Genomic DNA, 14,486 nt, shown 5'->3' on the forward strand with positions numbered 1-14,486 from the left:
CATTATAGTTATACAACGCTATTATTTGAGATTTCATAGTGACGTTTTAAATAATAACCGATTTTATTGTGAATTCCCGTTCCTACAAATTTTCGCAAACATCGATTTGGAGGAGGCGGGGGAGGTGGTTGAGAAGCCGTGAGTTTTACGGAATTTCCTCGCGTCAAAAATGATGGACGAGGAGAAGTGTCGATTAGTTCGTACGTAGAAAGACCGAAATCTAATGAGCTCGAGGAAATCTTCTTCGGTTCAGCATAAGTTTCATCTCCAAGAGTCATTCTTCTTCCGGGTATTGCAGTTCCGTTTTGTTCCCCAGAGCCAAATCCAGAATCGGGGACTTCTGATTTACTTCCTATGAATTTTTTATCAAAAAAAAACAAAGCTTTTAAACAAACAAACCTGAGCTATTCGTTTCAGCAGGCAATTCTAGCTCCGGAAAATCAGAATTGGAAGCGACAGAGGAGAAGGTCCGAAAGATTCTTTGTAAATCTTCTTCGGCATCTGCCGCAGGCGTTTTTTCCATACTTGTGAATTGAAAAGTCTGATTTGTAGCACACCTGCATTCTTCGATCGCAATTATCTACTCAAATACGACTTTCTATAAATAAAGAATGACAAACCTGTTTCCTATACACTTCCTCGGCCTTTTCGCAAAGCTTCGGTAGAAAATCGCCGAAGATGTGTTTCCTGTTGTCGTTGTAAATGTACACTTGCTTGGTGTATTCTTCACGGCAGATGAGTTCTTTAGCTCGAGCTTTTTGGCGATCGTGGGTCGAGCTTTTGAAGAATGAGCTTTTTCTGGCTTTTAAATTAAATAGGGCTTTTTTGAAATCAAGGAAGAGATTAAAAAGTTAACAGCCATTTTCCTTTTCTTTTTCGCATTCTGAAGGTCAGTTATTCTTTTCTTCTCCGCAACTGCTTCATCTAAATTTTTCTCCAGTTTTCTCGCTTCTTTCAATTTCAGCTTCAAATCGCTCGTTTTGTCTTCATAACCAACTTTCAATTTCCGAATATCATCCGCGTTCATGGCTTGTTTCCCTTTCAGCGCTCCAATCGCGGAATTCATCATTTCAAACGAGTTCTTTGCCGCGGTACTTTCAGATTTTAGAATGGCGAAAATGCTGTTAAAACTTTTGTGGGGCTGGAGATTTGCGTTCGCTTCGGCTTCGCTTTCCTTTATTGACCTGAAATCTCAATGATTTTCAGGAGGGAAAAATTTCTACCCAAAGTATTTCTTTTCATGCTGCTCTGCAACACCTTGTAATCGTACTGAATACGCCTGTTGTGTCTGTGCCACGGCCAACCAAGTATCAATCATCGCCTGGGACCGTTTCTGATTCGTTTCCAAGTGTTCCAAAAGCTTCGTAAAACTCTCACCAAGGACGTTCCAACTCATCTCGTAGTAATTATTTCTCTTTCGAACCTTCCGTGGCTTCGGAAAAAGCGAAGGTCGACGGCGTAAACTTCAAAAAGTTATTATTTAAAGTGCGACAATTTTTCAAAAAGAGAGAGATCTTGAATTTGTGGTAAAGGGGAGGTCATTTGTTTGAGTTTTTTACGACTATTGTTTACATGCAGCGAGTTGGGGGTCAGTTAGGCCCGGTAAGAGCGGGTTTTTTTACTGATAGGAAAGATATTTCGGGTGTGTTTATTGTGCATGGTGTACCGTGCACGCTACAGAAGATTTCTAAGTAATCAAATATAACGACGATTTAGATTCATTTTCCTACAAATCATATCACAGCGGCCAATTTAGGAAGAATTCTCCTAACCTGGTACTCATGCTTCAAAAATTTCTCTTGAAGTAAGAAAAAAACTTCTTGTCTGACCGCTCACGCGACAAATATCCAATTACCAAAAAAGAGCGAAAAGAGAAAGGAATTTTGTATGAAAAGATGCCTCAACAAAAAATAAGGAATCCAGCGCATCTCCTGTTAAATAAAAATTCTCAACTTTTTGTGCGGCTAAAATAATAATGGGATAATCCAGGCGAAACTTCCGTTCACGAGTTATTTCAGTAGAAGCTCACCTGTTTTCTTGTGGTTTATGATTTCTTTAAAATATGTCTCTCAAAATTTCTTGGGGAAAATTTTGATCGTTATTTTACGCGGCCAGAAATTCTGCGAAGATTAAATATTTGGTGCGAAGACTGCGCCTTTAATTGCTTTAGAATTCGGACACTCGTATTTTATTATTCTCGTGGTTCGTTTCATTCATACTCATATGATACATTTTCAATAGAAAACAGGATTTCTGCATCGAGGTGGGAGCAAAATCGACTTTTAAAAAAATTTATTGATAATTTACTCGATTTCTCAATTTTTTTTCGTAAATAAGAATAAAATCAGAATGACGGGGCAGCAGACAAAATGAACGTCAGATAATGATCCCAATTGCCATTCAATTTCGTCGAGTCAATCATTACTGCAAATTGCATTATGTGCTTTAATCAAGTCGGCATCTAAAAAAACAAAAAGATGTGACATCTTAGATGTCACATCTCGTGATATCAACTTACCAGAAAACTGCGTTCTCTCTAGTGAAGAGTTAAAGAATATGCTTGGGGAAGAAGATGCCACTTTTCTGTTTCCATATTGAATTGCTCATTTGCTAAAGTAATAAACTCGTTGTTGTCACCATAATAGACATAATTGTTGTAACAGTTGTAGCATTCATTCATCATTGAGCAAGAAGCGTAGTAAGGTCGGTCGAGAGGAATTCTGATTTGCGAGCCAGAATGGTCGATGAGGGTGTTTTGGAGGATGAATTCGCAGTTTACGACTCGGTCGAGCACCATTTGATGGAAAATTATTGATCCGTCTGGATTTTGGTAGGCGCCTGTCACGGTCAGAGGTCGGGTGAAAGTGAAGTTTTGGTGGAGTAGTACTTAAATTGTTAACAAAAAGGATTATGAAATGATAAGGGTACCCCCTTTCGTCACACCTTTTACGAAATTGAAATCGCCATGAACCACGTCAGACATGTTCATGATAGATTCCCAACCACTTTCACTCAAATAAGTTTCAAATTTTAGTCTTTTGAGAAGCAACTCAATTTCGTTTTCTTGAAATTCCTGCTCTTCGAATTTCGGATTAAGATTAAATCCAGCCAAACTCCGCGGATAAATAACCATTGTCAAAATAATGAAAATTTTTTCAAGAGTAAAACATCTTTCCATTTCTAATTCATCAGCTTTCAAATCATTCTTGATGGCCCATCTCAAAAGAACTGCGACTGAGATGGGGACACAGAGATTGGTTTCTTTTTGGTTTAAAACATTTTTCGTCAGATTTTTAAAATCGACATTGATTTGTCTTGTGAGTATTTGTTTAAGATTAGCCATTGCTGAAGATTTAGTCAGATTTGGATCGTCAAAGGAAAGCTGACGAGACGTGTTTTTTAAGGAAATAACTTTTGACATGTTGCGAATTTCGTAGACTGATGGAGAGTAGTATGAAAGCCACTCAGCACAACAAGCCTACCAGACATTTTTCTTATTGAGGGCTTGAAAATAGACTCACCTCCAATTCCTTTTTGACTATTTCTTTTTCGTGCTTTTCTATAGGATTGAATAGAAGAGCCCACGCTGTTTTCCATTCGCAAAGTACGAAAACATGTGTTGGTGATCCGGACGGAAGGGCGTTGTTAATAAGTTGAAGGTTTCCCGAAAAAGCAGCAGTTCCTGCGTCTTATCAGCACAGTGTTATAATTTCAACAAATCTTGAAAACTTACATAAAAATTGATAATCTCTATATTTGCTCCCTCTCCTTGCATAACCCATTTCACGATAGCTCCTTCTTCCTGTTTTCTCTTCAATAATACCAAAGTCAATCACTTTGGCTACTCCTTTGTCTAATAAAATATTTTCCGGCTTCTGATCGTGATGTAAGATTCCAATTTTCTCCAGATATTGTTGTCCTCTTATAACTCCTATCGCTATGTTCTTCCTTTCTTCCAAATTTAAATTTTCTTTTGCCAATTTTCTTCTCAAGTCGGAGTCACAACTTTCCATAATTGTTATCCATCCTATGCAGTCTTCTCTCTCCTTGTCATTTTTTAAGAAGATCTCGATGTTGACGAAATTTTTAATTACATTTCGATGAAATGGAATAACGTCTGCGTCGTCGGTTGTCATGTCTTTTGCAATTTTATAATCTAAAAATCAGCCTCTACCGAATCATAAAGATATTACCTTTCGAAAGATGAATATCGAATTCAACCTCTTCGTCCTTCGTAAACAGCGCCGAATCGAAAGCTTGCACCCGAACAGCAACTTCCAAGCCTCCATCTGAGTTTCTCCATTTTTCCATTTGAAATTTTTCTTTAAGAACAATTGCCTCTCCTCCAGCAGAGATAATATTCTGTTGCAGAGATTTATCGAGGATCCATTCTCCAGTTTCTTCTTTTAATTCTGATCGTTGAATTCTGCGTCCTTTCAACTGTGGATTTTTCTCTAAGATACAATTTTGAAAAAATGTAGTTTTCCATTCTTCTTTGTGCCATCCATTATCAATTTTTCCTGTATTTTCTCCAAAACTAACCTCCTTCCATTCAGCACAACCATCATCTTTAAATTCGCTTCTCTCCACCGACAAAATTAATCGGTCCAAATCATCTCTGCTCGTCGTTCTTTTTAATTTCTTTTCAAAATCTTGTAGCCATTTCTCAACAGCTTCTTTTGTCAAGTCTCTTGGATACGCTGTCACTTGCATTTCATGAGATAAATACTTTGCTGAGTGACAGTATTTCTAATCTTTGCACAACGAACTTGTTTCTATTGTAAAACGCACCTCAATTGCAATCATTCGTTTGTTTTCTGACGTCATATGGCTGGTTATGCCCGTTTTCTCAAACAATTCTCCCGTTCTCATTTCCAAGCCCAGGTAATTTTTTTGAAAATAGGTGTACGCGTACGTATCTTTCTATTACAAAAAATTATTCTATCAAAGCTAAGATGACTCCTCATTGATTTCATCTTTGTTAGCCGCAACAAAATTAAACTGCTATAAATATTTTGCTCTTTTATGAAATTATCAACTGCCAGTATTGCAGAATTGGCAACTCTTAGTGATTCTCTAGAATAAAAAGTAGCGTACGAATCAATATTAAAATAAAGCTCATGTTTGAGTTTTGTCAGAGACCGAAACAGAGCTTTTTTCTGAATCCAGATGAGAATACCTTTTGGGATATGGACATGGAAAGACCTGTCTATCTTCCACTCCTTCTTTTTCAAGTTGGGATCGGGCTTGTTCATGTAATATTCTTCATTTGGTTCTGGTATACGCACATTTACAAGGTATTTTGAGGAAAATCTACGTTCATTATATGTAAATTTTAGAAAAATACAGAGAAGAAAGTCCTTGGCGAGTCTCTCGGAGCAGTACCGCCAAAAAAATCGTCAAAACTAGGACAAAAAGAAGCCGAAAAATCGCGAACGTCGAAAGAAGATGTCCGAATAAAAATTGATACAGACTCTGAAGAGCTTTCAGGGATTCCGCCAGCGCCATCAGCTGCTCAAATTCGTCAGCGGATTTTGAAGAAACAAGCGAAGAAAATGGTTAGCAAAAATCTTAAAGCAAACATTATCAATAATTTAGCGGAGAGCGATGCGAGAGGCAAGAAAAAGGGCGAAGTACGAAAAACTGAAAGAAGCTCAAGATCAATATGGCACTTTCTCTGACACGTAACAATAAATTTATTATCTGCTTCTCTTTTTCAAGTTTTCTTGCTTTATTTTTCAATAAAAATTGCTTTTTTACCAGCCCGAGGATATTTATCATATTTTGAGCAGCAGACAGCAAAGAAAGAAGGTAGGATAATGATCCCAATTATGATTCAATTTTCGTCAAGTCGATGGCGATTGAATTATTCGGCGAATAATTTTCTCTTGTCCTTGGAGCCTCTCCTGTCCTCGTCCTTTTTTTTCTTCCCGAGTTGATGAGAGATCCACCGCCGTGAAGAAGTTGGGAAATGGATAAGATTAGCGTTGATCTGAGCGGATTATCCGCCGAGGAAATACTCAAGATCAACTCGGTCCTGGAGAGGAATGAGAAAGTCCGGCGACAGGAGAGCCAAAGATGCAGACAGATTAAATTTGCGACTTTTGCAAATAAGAGGGACTTTCAAAGGATTAGCAGGTTTTCTTCATGATTGCATAAGAGGATTTTTTTGAGCTTCAAACGATAATTAATTTTAAAATACAACTTTTGGGAATGGAAATAACTCTATTTCGAATCAGAAATACCGTTATTTTTTCATTACAGTTGGATTTTAAGGGCGACTGGAGACTGGTTCAGCACGTTGAAAAAATCACGTGAAAGCGACAATTCCATCGGCGGCTCTAAATCGAGTTTGTGGAGCGGCGGTCTGGCCTCATCGATTCCGAATCCCTTGTATCACAATTCGCTGAACAAAGCCAACTCGACAGTCCCAGATAATTATCCAGTTCCAACGCCGAGAGCGAGTCCCCGGCAAAATCCACCTTCAGCGGAGTTGAATTCTCCTGGCGCCTCTATTATCGGAAGAATTCGGGAACTGGAGGTCAAGAGAAAGGGTAATTTCAAAAAAGAAGATCAGAAGAGAAATCAACGAACAAACCTAGCGTCAGAGAGGCCAAAATCTGAGCCGTACAAGGAATGATTTCAATAATATCAGAATTTTTTTTCTGAAAGACGGAAAAACCGGGACTTTCGATTGCAACCCAGGATAAATAAAAATTTGTGAGTTCTAATGAATATTGAAATCGAACAAGCTGAATGGTTATTCAAAGGCTGAGTTAGTAATAAATTGATTAAATAAATAATTCTTGCCACGATTAACTGTAACGTTGCCCAAAGCTTTCGATTAAAAATCATCATCAACTCTCGTCACAGTTGAGCTCTTCTGAATCAACAAGGCCGTCTTCAAACAACACAAAAATCGTCAGTGACAATTCTGATCAGGAGAGGGGTTTCTACCTTCAGATAAATAAATCTGCGGAATACAGAAATAGATAGCCCGATTTTAAGCGGCGACGATCTGTACACTTCAACTCGGACGACAGCGGAATGCCGCAAGAGTACACCGATACGCCCCTGGAGACCCCCTCTGGTAAGCTAGAGATTATTTTTCTTATTTAAAATGAATGCTGCTACCCGCAGGAGTAAACATTTTTAAGACAGAGGACTGCTCCAGGCTCAATCAGATCTCGGCGAAATCATTACAGGATAACGGTGATTTTTCCATTTTGGAAGTTAATTTCGACAAAAAGTGAAGTTAATTGCCGATTTTGGTGATCCTTATTGATTATATTACGCGCTTTTCTTCTGCAATAGAGTTTTTGGCAGTTATTGAACAAGTAAATCAACCGTGATTAAAGAACTCGACGAAAAATTATCACAAGGTAAGCCTTAAATTGTAGCTAAAAATAATTAAAAACTTTGAGATGTCGCGAAAAAATAATTAGTTTCGACTTATTGTATATAGAAAATTTGAAATACCTTAAAAAATGTTCTTTCGAGACTTTTTTGTTGACCGTTATTTTTTAGGTCGCCCACTTCCTCCTCCTCGGCCAAGTTTGGAGCGCAGAACTCCTGAAAATTCGAAATCTCGTCGACCCTCCTCCTCCGTTAAAAGTAGAAAAGCGTCAAGGACGCCGCAGATTGAAGCGTCTCTGATCGAAGAAGACCACAGAACTAAACGGCAAACACCACTAGTGAAGGAAAATGACACTCGAGAGGGCAGTTCATCACAATTCGATGAAGGGGAACAACGGCGTACAGAAGAAGCGACATCAGCAGAACCTGCTTTTGCTCAGTCATGCGTAAGGAACAGTTCTAAGAGAGAGAAGTTTTGGGGGGATTCTTCCTTGATTTCAGTGCATTCATTAAACCAGTTAAGAATTTTTTGTATAAATATCGCACCTACATGCTCTGTCGAAATAGAGGTTTCTAAGCCTTTATTTCGTAATGGCCCAAAAGCAGTAAATAATAAATACCGAAGGAATTAAAAACCACCTCACGCACATTTATGGCTCCAAAAGAGAGACATGGAAAGAATAACCCTTCAAAATGATAATACTCGAGAACTCGAAATTCAGCAGCGAGAGTCAAAATCAGAATCAGAATTCACAAGACATGGAAATTTACAAAAATGGAACATTGGCGCACTCAGAAAGTATTTGTTCATTTGGATCTGCGAAAAGTGGGGATGAAGAAGCGCTGGGGCAGATTGCATTTTCGCTGAAATTTGACTTTGAAGATGGAAACAAACTCATTTTCAATGTTGTCGACTGTGTTGATATTCCTCCAGTTCCGCTCGCTAACCATCCTTATATAAAAGGTATGAACGGTTCAGGTGGCAGATTTTATCCTCTTTTAGTGTATTTGATGCCAGATAAAGTAAAGAAAAAGACAAAAGTTGCTAGTAATCGTCATCGGGAAGGATCTGAAATTTTCAATTTCTAAAGCTGTTTTGTACTCTTCCTTGATTTCAAAGCCAAATCCGTAAAAGCCACCGCTCGCCCGTCTTCAACGCGATGCTAAACTTCCAAGTAGACGTGATGAAAATGTCCTCCAAATATCTTCAAATTCAATTATGGGACCTCAACCCTCTCGGCCGCAATCAGCTCCTGAGCGGCTTAAACATCGAATTAGAACAATTGGAAAACTACACGCAGCTCAATTATCACAATCTTCTCAGGCCCGACCTGATTCTGCCAAAGTCAGGGCTCAGAGTTTATTTATTTATGAGAGAAGTGAATTTTAATTAGCAGCCCATTTAAGTCAAGCGCCCTGACATTGTCGTACCGAGGGACTATTCGATTCGCGCTCAGATACAATCCAGATGAAAAGACACTCGAAGCCGTAGCAGTCAGGTACGCTTATTTACCTTAGCCACTGCGCTTGAAAGACTCCTAGTGGTGAAAATCTGGCTGTTTCCGCGACCTGGCCGTATGTAAAAGTCCACATATTCCCCGGCATCCGAGGCAAACAAAAAGGCCCCGCCCAGAATAAACCGTCAGCGCTGAACCCAGAATTCAATCATTTATTCACCTTTAACTCAATGCGAAAGTCAATAATGGCCGAGTCTGGCATACACATTAGGTATTATTATTCACGACTGAAAGTTGTCGAGATGAATATTTAAGTTGCTTCAACTCTGAAAGTATACGTGGCGACCGGCTGATAGGAAACTGTAGGATAGGGCCTCACTGTTGTTTGCCTTTGGAAGAATTGCCGACGGGCCCAAGGCCGGAGAATCTTATTTGGACGCAGATTCAAGAAGGTGAGACTCACCCACGTGACTTCTTTGGCCATTTCTAGGTCCGAATAAATGGCATTATATCAACTTGGAAATGAACCTCAACAAATACACCGATGTTATCCCCAATGGATAACGCAAGCTTAGAATATTGATATCAAATACTGTATATTGCTTTTTCTCGTTCAAGCTCGATATTTCTGCCCATATTTCATTCCGACAAAAATACAACACGATGCCTCTCAAATACAGAAATACTTTTTTGAGCATTCTCGCATTTGGGAAATTTCACGGATAATATACGGCTGATGGAACGGTACTTAGGGATGCTCCGGTTGGCATTTGCTCGATTTCAAATCGTCCATCGGTCGCTAGAATAGAATTAGTTCGCTCACGTTTTCGGTAGGCGCGGTAGATGAAGATGCAGAATGTTTCTGTTCTATTCATGCTTTGATCAAATATTGAATCTGCTTGATTAAAAACTGCTTCACTCTCATGACTTCATATTCATAATAGTGAGAAAATTTATTGAAAGTCATGTCAAGCGACAGAGAATCCATTATTGAAAATCCTGAGTTCGAGTTCACTGAAACCAGTAGAAAGACGGTGACCAATCTTCAGCTCGAAAATCAGTCGAAGAACGAAAATTCTGAAACCGATCTTTCTGCGAATAATGACATTCAGTTGTTCTTAAAAGGCATAGAATCTGGATGTGGTACATATAAGTTTGAGTATCTTTATCCAGAACCAAATGAAGAGCATTATTTCGAAAGAAAGAATGCTGCCGGGGCGACAATTTTTTTGCCAAAAGAATTTCACAAAGAAAGCCATAAGAGGGTCGTTTTCGGAAATTGTTATTTTAAAACATTTATCAAAATCAATAACAATGAAAAGCTCGATGTTGTCCTGGAGATACTAACTCCATATAACTTGAAATTAAAGCTCGATGCTACATTTAACGGCTCGTTTAAAATGCGAAATAAAAAAAGAACTGAACGTTACGATGGTAAATCACTCAATGTGTTTCACAAGATTATTGAAATACCGGCCGAGTCCGATTTTGGACCTGAAGGATTCTCTGTTACTTGGACTGCGACTACCACGTCTAGATGAGCCTGAAATTACGCCTGTTTCCTTTTATTATCAAAGTTCTGTCAATAAACTCCATCTTACAAAAGTTTTCAGAAGCATTATAAAGTATAAAAATCCAGAGGCAGTTGATTAACTCACGGGGGATTAAAATGTATAATCCATGATGCATTCTGACCGAGTCTATTGATCCTTGAGGGCGATCGATTTTGTCCCATTCAGTCCGAATCAAGGCTCTCTGTTGCTTTCACAGGGCTCCAGAAAGAGAGTTCTGCCCCTCAATTTGTCCGATACAAAAATGGAAGAGAAAATTGAAGTAAGTTAGAAACCAGAAATAGCAGTAAATAAAGGGCAAATATAAAAGAGAAATAGAAATTTGCAAAACAAGAAACGTGTTTTAAAATATTGCTAAGGGGATGTACTCGTCTTTCCTGAACCAAGTTCGGAGTTTTGAAAACAGGATGGGAGAAATTATGGCAGGTTTTACATCGATGTTTGACTCTCCCACTCTCGACCCGTAAGTTCCAGCAAAAGTGTTAATGTTTTTCCCGTTGTAAGATGAAAATAGTCGGATTAAAAATTAAGTGGTTTCTTCCCGGCTCCTCCAAAAGTTTACATCGACAACGACCTTGGACGGCAAACATTTCGTAAGTTGCGATTCCCAGTTTCAACAAATCGCCCGTTTTGTTCCTTTCTCGCCTAATAAAGTGCCAATAATGCCGAGCGCCGAATTACAAAGTAATCCCTTTTTCAAGTTATCCGCACACAGAAGCCCTTGGTGAGCGAGCCTGTTGAATCTGATTGGATCGATGGAAGGGTAAGCTGTTTACGATGATAATTGAAAAATAATTATAATGATGATTGAATTAGATTATTTCGTGGATTCCCGGAGATCAGGCGGTATGTTGCTTTATAAGTTGTTATCGCTCTAACCCTAACCCATAAATTCTGGCAGGTTTTGGGCTGTTCATAAATCAAAAGTTTATTTTTATCCTCATAATTGTCAAAGCTCCGTCTTGAGTTAAATGAGTTTCTAGCGGATCAATGGATTTGCACGATTCAACCCAAATTTCATCGATGAATCTGGAACACCCAAATTTGTCTCGATTCCTGAAACGGCTCAGGAGCGGTTTTAATTCAACAAATTAAATATATCTTCCTTGACAACCTGCCAAATTGCTTGTTAGGGGAACACAGTCCCCCATTTGCTAAAAATGTGTATTTGTCTGTAATCACAAAAGGCAAAACAGAAAAGAAAACCTTGCTCGAAGAAAAGTGTATTATGCGGACCCGATGATGCGTTCAGGCCGGTTGCAATTGAAATATTTACTCAAAACAGCTCAATCTCCCGCAATTTCAATTTCATTTCGATATTTTTTCTATTTTCAATCGGAAAAATAAGTTGGTATCAGCTTCCTCTCATTGTGTACTCCTTCATTGGCATCATTTTCTTGATGATGACCTTTGTGTTGACAGGTGGGATGGGATTTTGTTGATGTAGAAATAGAATGGGGGAATCTTCACGATGCGATTCTAGCGCTGCTCGTCCGGCGGAGGAAACTGAAAAGGTTGAGACGCGAACTTGGACCAGGAAAGGTTCTCAAAAAGATATTCAGGGGCTCAGTCATGTTTACGTTTTAAAAATAAAACTTATCATACGGGGGTCCCTTAATCCTATCTAAATCTTAACCCAAGCGCTCCAAAATCAAGCCACATTTTCCCCAGTCACTGCCGAATCAATTTCCGTAACGGTCGAGAACAAAGGTAATCAACGATTGAAGCAAACGTCCATCGCTTTCCTCAAAAATTTAAATCTCAAGTTTGTCACTGTAACACAAAATTCTAGCCGCGTTTGATGATGCCGACGCTCCACCTGACTACAGCATGGTGATGGATGCCAAAGGTTTGCCGCCTCATTCGCCGCCGGCTTACTCGAAAAATGAAGAAAAACGCGAAGAATTTAGGCGCGAGTTTAATTTTTGTTTTCATAAGAATTTGTAATTTATTTCCTAAGTTCACGGAAATGCCGTATTCACGAAAACATATTATCAAACTCGAAGCTGAGCAGGGGCGAAAAGCCGCCGAATTCGCCGTGCGATTGATTAAATTATTTGTATTTCCAACAACGATCTGTTCAAACGTGTTTGAGTTGTGTTGTTATCAGTATCGCCCCTCTTGAGAATTATCCCTTTCCGAAGGAAAAAGCAACATTGTAGTCTTGACTGGTTAAAAATACATATTTATTGTCAGCTCAATCAATTATGAGAATGATAGTCAACGGCTATTTTAAGATGGCGGACTTATTATCGTGTGTTTTCGATATAAATATATTCTGATTTGTGATAGGTTAAAAATGAACAAAATCAAGTATCTTAAAAATATTTATTCGTGAATATAATTGTTAATCTTGTGTACAGCATTCAGGCGTTTTTTGTCGCCTGAAAAACAATCAGTACAGTTATGGCTTATGTGGGGGCTTGCAATGTGGGGGATTGCAAGTGTTGTCTTGCCCTGTATTGAAAACGGTAGTCAAAATGAAACCAATTATAAAAAAGGACATAACGCTGGAAACATAGATTGTTATGGCTATGTCAAGACAACATTTCCATCGTTCTAAAAACAAAAAACTTGATTAATTAAAGACATTCAATTTTTACGTTTTCGTTGAACGATCTTAAGGGCATCGTAAAGCTGTTCTTGCGTCCAATTGGTCTAAATAAAAACTGTTGATAGTAAAAATTCAAAATCTTACCACTTCCATTATCATTCGATCTTCTTCTGAAATAGGCATCCTCTCATTCCAAACAGGTTTAAAACAGAGTCTGAGGATAGGCTTCAGTGGGAATTTATAAAGTCGCATGTCATAACCATGGTAGAGCCAGCATTGCCGTCTCCAATCTATTTAAAAAATATTATTATTTCATTTCTTACAATTCTTCTTACAAGGAAGAATATTATAAATAAGATACGCAATCTCTTTTGGCTCTAGTTGCGAAATATCAACCCCAATATAACTGACATCTAGATACTCTTCTCTGTATCCATCTTCAGTAGAATAGCTTCTATACAGACGGTGATTTTGAATCTCTCGGAAGAATCGCCGTAACATCTTTTTTCGCACTTCTATATCTGCGCCTTTAGGAGCCCTTATTAGTGGTTTCACGATTTGTATTTAAACTATGACATAAAAACTATGAGTTAAAAAGCAAAGTGAGCCATGGAAAACCAAAGGTCCTGAACTCCTTTTGAAGTTCGTTGAGATCTCCTCCGGAGTAACCGGACACTTCTGGAACATCAAGAACAGTTTGCTGTTCACTCATCTTCGATTTTTAAACTGATTTGGTGTAGGTAGCAGCAAAAACACTAAGAACATGTTCTAGAGACATGAAGACAAATAACTTTAATTCTAGCTTCGAAAAGCTGCTGATCTTCGTAAAATAATTTTTTCGAGTTCACAAAACTCAGTCACCGCAAGTTGCGGTTTCTGAATTGAGAATAAATGCTACTCTTCGGCGTTGATTATGTTTTTAGAAAAACTGGCGTAATTCAGATGCGAGTAGCGTAAACGCTCATTATCAAGGATTTATTGGTGAAATATACCAAGTGCCGGGTGTATGTGTGCTACTCCGCGAACTTCGCAGTTAGATCCTCACCTAAGCACCATCATAATAATCAAAAAGCTGCTAATTGTTTAATAAAACGCAAAGATAGGTGTTACCACACGTTTTATTAAACATGTAATGATGCTTTAATTAATCGAATTTGCTAAAGAAATCGCTTTATTGACAAAAAAAAAAGTGAGCAAGCCCTCTTTCAATAGAGAATCTTGCAAGAAGCTCTGTTCGTAAATTATCTTTTCTAGTTCTTTTATCAGCAATAGTTTGAAAATTTTCCGTTCCCAGATGAGCAAACTTGGCAGCAGTGGCAATTTTGCGGTGCTAGAATGTTAACAACTTTTCTGCAACATAACTTGGCTAATAGGAAGCACTGGAATTTTATCGCCAAAACCACTTCAAGCTCAAAAAGGTGTGATTCAAGAAAGATCCATTCTACGGCCGGGGAAGGCTATTTTAGGGTGGAAAGTTTCTCTCGTCTTTATTTTCTTTTGCAAAATGAAAGTTGAAAGATCTCAAAAAGAAAGACTTCTGAGTTGTTA

General features: G+C 38.5%; 6 protein-coding genes across 9 annotated transcripts; 3 read left to right on the forward strand and 3 right to left on the reverse strand.

Annotated features, from left to right (window-relative positions):
• Window positions 1-61: 61 nt before the first annotated feature.
• Window positions 62-2,121, reverse strand: LOC145704190 (uncharacterized). Of its 2 annotated transcripts, none has more exons than XM_081781629.1 (5): window positions 2,030-2,121; window positions 1,224-1,463; window positions 621-1,184; window positions 400-580; window positions 62-352 (listed from the first exon to the last, which is right to left on the reverse strand). In XM_081781629.1, the coding sequence occupies exons 2-3, from the start codon at window positions 1,394-1,396 to the stop codon at window positions 806-808; spliced, it is 552 nt and encodes a 183-aa protein (XP_081637755.1). In that variant the 5' UTR covers window positions 1,397-1,463; window positions 2,030-2,121; the 3' UTR covers window positions 62-352; window positions 400-580; window positions 621-805. The 2 variants fall into 2 exon arrangements, with proteins under 2 accessions (XP_081637755.1, XP_081637754.1); XM_081781628.1 differs by lacking the exon at window positions 2,030-2,121 and adding an exon at window positions 1,773-1,943.
• A 240-nt stretch (window positions 2,122-2,361) lies between these two features.
• Window positions 2,362-4,737, reverse strand: LOC145703998 (uncharacterized). The gene is made up of 5 exons (XM_081781416.1): window positions 4,194-4,737; window positions 3,734-4,156; window positions 3,522-3,688; window positions 2,944-3,478; window positions 2,362-2,886 (listed from the first exon to the last, which is right to left on the reverse strand). Exons 1-5 carry the CDS (start codon window positions 4,711-4,713, stop codon window positions 2,537-2,539), a joined length of 1,995 nt encoding a protein of 664 aa, XP_081637542.1. The 5' UTR covers window positions 4,714-4,737; the 3' UTR covers window positions 2,362-2,536.
• Window positions 4,738-5,141: 404 nt separating this feature from the next.
• Window positions 5,142-5,706, forward strand: LOC145705313 (uncharacterized). The gene is made up of 3 exons (XM_081782771.1): window positions 5,142-5,297; window positions 5,340-5,558; window positions 5,599-5,706. The coding sequence occupies exons 1-3, from the start codon at window positions 5,190-5,192 to the stop codon at window positions 5,686-5,688; spliced, it is 417 nt and encodes a 138-aa protein (XP_081638897.1). The 5' UTR covers window positions 5,142-5,189; the 3' UTR covers window positions 5,689-5,706.
• Window positions 5,707-8,516: 2,810 nt separating this feature from the next.
• LOC145701882 (synaptotagmin-3-like) lies at window positions 8,517-9,435 on the forward strand. The gene is made up of 5 exons (XM_081779097.1): window positions 8,517-8,680; window positions 8,751-8,855; window positions 8,899-9,084; window positions 9,129-9,265; window positions 9,304-9,435. Exons 1-5 carry the CDS (start codon window positions 8,517-8,519, stop codon window positions 9,375-9,377), a joined length of 666 nt encoding a protein of 221 aa, XP_081635223.1. The 3' UTR covers window positions 9,378-9,435.
• Window positions 9,436-10,749: 1,314 nt separating this feature from the next.
• LOC145704747 (uncharacterized) lies at window positions 10,750-11,862 on the forward strand. 2 transcript variants are annotated; one of them, XM_081782215.1, is made up of 6 exons: window positions 10,750-10,847; window positions 10,916-10,977; window positions 11,086-11,147; window positions 11,201-11,230; window positions 11,368-11,459; window positions 11,607-11,862. In XM_081782215.1, the coding sequence occupies exons 1-6, from the start codon at window positions 10,792-10,794 to the stop codon at window positions 11,824-11,826; spliced, it is 522 nt and encodes a 173-aa protein (XP_081638341.1). In that variant the 5' UTR covers window positions 10,750-10,791; the 3' UTR covers window positions 11,827-11,862. The 2 variants fall into 2 exon arrangements, with proteins under 2 accessions (XP_081638341.1, XP_081638342.1); XM_081782216.1 differs by lacking the exon at window positions 11,201-11,230.
• An 854-nt stretch (window positions 11,863-12,716) lies between these two features.
• On the reverse strand, window positions 12,717-13,472 carry LOC145704781 (uncharacterized). Of its 2 annotated transcripts, none has more exons than XM_081782251.1 (4): window positions 13,274-13,472; window positions 13,086-13,228; window positions 12,988-13,042; window positions 12,717-12,943 (listed from the first exon to the last, which is right to left on the reverse strand). In XM_081782251.1, the coding sequence occupies exons 1-4, from the start codon at window positions 13,437-13,439 to the stop codon at window positions 12,789-12,791; spliced, it is 519 nt and encodes a 172-aa protein (XP_081638377.1). In that variant the 5' UTR covers window positions 13,440-13,472; the 3' UTR covers window positions 12,717-12,788. The 2 variants fall into 2 exon arrangements, with proteins under 2 accessions (XP_081638377.1, XP_081638376.1); XM_081782250.1 differs by having other exon boundaries at window positions 13,083-13,228.
• Between the last annotated feature and the right edge of the window lie 1,014 nt (window positions 13,473-14,486).

Source organism: Oikopleura dioica, chromosome PAR, assembly GCF_907165135.1.
Source record: "Oikopleura dioica chromosome PAR, OKI2018_I68_1.0, whole genome shotgun sequence".
Taxonomy (NCBI): domain Eukaryota; kingdom Metazoa; phylum Chordata; class Appendicularia; order Copelata; family Oikopleuridae; genus Oikopleura; species Oikopleura dioica.